Source organism: Notothenia rossii (genome assembly GCF_949606895.1).
Source record: "Notothenia rossii genome assembly, chromosome: 8".
In the NCBI taxonomy this organism is placed as follows: domain Eukaryota; kingdom Metazoa; phylum Chordata; class Actinopteri; order Perciformes; family Nototheniidae; genus Notothenia; species Notothenia rossii.
This window is the reverse complement of record NC_136906.1, coordinates 77,399,188-77,402,909: the sequence shown is the minus strand read 5'-3', so window position 1 is coordinate 77,402,909 and position 3,722 is coordinate 77,399,188. Positions and strand designations below refer to the sequence as shown.

The 3,722-nt window shown below is 41.8% G+C and overlaps 1 protein-coding gene across 1 annotated transcript in view; it reads right to left on the bottom strand.

The window, feature by feature from the left end:
* The window catches only part of LOC307016288 (plasminogen-like), a gene marked incomplete at its 5' end in the record, with an annotated part of 16,886 nt that extends 16,452 nt beyond the window's left edge, over nt 1-434 (bottom strand). The window contains one exon of the mRNA XM_079645326.1: nt 402-434. Coding sequence (XP_079501452.1) covers nt 402-434 — 33 coding nt within the window. The remainder of the gene's footprint in view (nt 1-401) is intronic.
* Nucleotides 435-3,722: the final 3,288 nt, after the last annotated feature.

The following is a 3,722-nucleotide window of genomic DNA, read 5'->3' as shown; positions in this document are numbered from 1 at the left end:
AAATAAAAATTAACCAAAAAAATTAAACAAAATCCCTCTTGAGGGCCTGAAGTGACAACAACTTTCAACATGTCTCCATTAAGGCCCATTGTAAATTCAGCCTGATCTTTCCTCACAGCAGCAGCCGCACACCTTTAGTTAATCTGCCAAAAAGGCCACATTATTGACCTGAAAGTACACAAAAAGCACACTTCAGACGCTCAGGGTCCTTCACACGTTGAAATTTGACCGATATCTGTTACGGTTCTAAAACAAAATGTTCACATTTACGAGCTTTATCCCTCATTCAGAACAATGGAAAGGCTTTCCTCTCACTGATTACTGCACATCACCATGGAAACCTTTGATCTTTGGGCTCAAGCACAGGTGTTTCATAACGTCGTTAGCTCAAACATAAATACCTGTGTGTTGGAGATATGACATGATGATGTCATAACTCCAACTGACATGCTCAGAACGCCACCAAACATAACATGATGGTTAACACTGTTATGTGGCCCTGAACAGCTCTACATCAAATCTGATGTTACGTAATGTGGTGTTACTATGGCAACGCATCCCTCAACATAAAACACAATGTCGCTGTAGCTCCAATGAACACTGTCCGATTGTCCCCCAAACGTCGCTTGTATATCACCGGTCCATGCCTCAACAGCTCTATGCCAAATCTGAGATCTCAACATAGGCTGTTTCCTTGGAAACGCATCCCTCGCCAAAAAACACGATGTTGTCGTAACTCCTATGCAAATGGTCAAAACAGCAGCAGACTTCAGATGATGGTTAATGGTCCGGCCCTTAACAGTTCTACGTCAATTATGGGGTTTCATCATATGCCGTTTCCATGGAAATGCATCCCTTGCCATAAAACACGATGTCGCTGTAACTCCAATGGACACGATCCGATCGTCCCACATTTTTCACTTGTATATCACCGATCCAATTCTCAACAGCTCTACGCCAAATCTGAGATTTCAACATAGGCTGTTTCAATTGAAACGCATCCCTGGCCAAAAAACACGATGTTGTCGTAACTCCTATGCAAATAGTCAAAACAGCAGCAGACTTCAGATGATGGCTAATGGTCCGGCCCTTAACAGCTCTACGTCAATTATGGGGTTCAGTCATATGCGGTTTCCATGGAAACGCATCCCTCGCCATAAAACACAATGTTCTCGTAACTCCTATGCAAATGGTCAAAACAGCCGCAGACTTCAGATGATGGTTAATGGTCCGGCCCTTAACAGCTCTAACGGCCCCTACACACGGCGGCGTGCGTTGTCGCTTGCCGGCGGGGGGGGGCTGAAACTCGACCAACAACCAATCACATGAATCTCCCGCCCCAGACACACAAGCACACGGTTTGATTGGCTAGAGCTTGTACTGGCATATAATTCGATTGGCTGATGCCTCCATCGAGGCGTCAAAAGTAGAACATTGCTCTACTTTTGCAGCGAGCACCGCGAGAGAAGCCACGCTTTGCTCCAACAATGTAGTTCGGCGAATCGTGAGGTCACCCCATTCAAAGTGAATGGGCAGAAGCGTTGAAGCGGCAACGCACGCCGCCGTGTGTAGGAGCCATAAGTCAATTGTGGGGTTTCATCATATGCCGTTTCCATGGAAACGCATCCCTCGCCTAAAAACACGATTTCGCTGTAACTCCAATGGACACGGTCCGATTGTCCCCCAAACTTCACTTGTATATCACCAATCCATGCCTCAACAGATCTACGCCAAATCTGAGATCTCACCATAGGCTGTTGCCATGGAAACGCATCCCTTGCCATAAAACACGATGTCGCTGTAACTCCAATGGACATGGTCCGATCGTCCCCCAATCTTCACCTGTATATCACCTCTCCCTGCCTCAACAGCTCTACGTAAATCTGAGTTCTCACCATATGTCGTTTCCATGGAAACGCATCCCTCGCCAAAAAACACGATGTTGTTTTAACGCCTATGAAAAGGGTCAAAACAGCACCAGACTTCAGATAATGGTTAATGGTCCAGCCCTCAACATGTCTATGTGCCAATAGTGAGTTTTCCTCAAAAGCTGTTACCATGGCAACACATCCCTCGCAATAAAACACGATATTGCTTTAACTCCTATGAACATTTTCAAAAAGTGCTCAAACTTCACGTGTGCTAACAGTCCAGTCGTGAAGACATCTACGGGACAGTTTTGAGGTTTCTTCAATTGCTGTTGCCATGGAAAAACAATGCTCGCCATGAAACACGGTTTTCTCATAACTTCAGTGAAAATCCTCCAAACGGCCCAAAACCTCACAGGTTTGGTCACGATGCAGCCATCAACACATCTAAGCGTATTATGGGGCGTCATCAAATGCCGTTGCCATCGCGACAGATCACTCGCCATCAAGTTAGTTCAAAAGTTTGCACTTCAAATATTCTGCTGCTTTTCCAAGCCTTTTTAATTTATTTTCTTCTCTTATCACACATTCACATTCAGTGTTCATGTATCATTTCAATCTAAATTCTTCACTTTTTTCTTACACATTACATTTCAGCATAGCGTTTAGCGTCAGCTTTTCAGCATAAAGCATTCCCACTAGAAATGTCTTCAGGAATTGCATTCTCTAGTTCCAATAAGATTTCCAAAATGTATTTACTTCAGGTTTACGAAAGTAGCTATAATCAGATTACTCGATTTTCAAATTCAACGCGAGCTGAATACAGTTACTTGAATTTTTTATTCTGATTACGTAACGCCGTTACATGTATTCCGTTACAACCCAACCCTGTCTGTAACTGACTCAGTGTTTTCTATCCAAAAGGAGTGGTTTCCTTCGTAGCTGGGGCATTGGTGATGTTGCTTCCTGAAACTAAAGGAGTTCCTCTCCCTGAGACCATCGAGGACATTGAGTTTCCTAACAAGTGATACATCTTTTATTAAACATTATTATGCTTTTAGATGATGATGCACTAGCATAGAGAGCAACTAATAACAATTAGTTGTGTGTTGCGTTGTCAGAGTTATAGCAGTAGGTCATATTAACTGACCATGTTTAATGTGTAAATGTGTAAAAAAAGTGATTGTCTCTGAAGCTAGAGAAATTGCAGAATATAGAAATACCTCAATTATACTACATAAGTTAAATGTTTTGTAAATATAATAGGTTACTTTGAACGACTGGCAATACAAGTTTATTATCTGTTTCATTTTTATTAATTTTGCTATTTTAAAAATTAAATTTAAAGAGTTGTTACATGTATACTATATGATTTATTTTCTTCCAATAATTGGGAGAAAACTGATCTGAATGTAATACAACCAGAATGAGTTTTTCACTTTATAATATTTAAATCCTTAATTCAAAATGTAAAAATTAAAACAGTGTTATTATTTTGCATTTAATTTAATATCATTTGTGTGTTTTTGCTCGCAGGAAAAAGACGGATGTAACGGAGAACCAACAACTGAAGAAGCCTTTCAAATCCAACCTGAAAAACCACAAGGACTCAACAACTGTTTGACGCTGTGTGTGTGTGTGTGTGTGTGTGTGTGTGTGTGTGTGTGTGTGTGTGTGTGTGTGTGTGTGTGTGTGTGTGTGTGTGTGTGTGTGTGTGTGTGTGTGTGTGTGTGTGTGTGTGTGTGTGTGTGTGTGTGTGTGTGTGTGTGTGTGTGTGTGTGTGTGTGTGTGTGTGTGTGTGTGTGTGTGTGTGTGTGTGTGTGTGTGTGTGGATTTATTCACATTACACAAAAG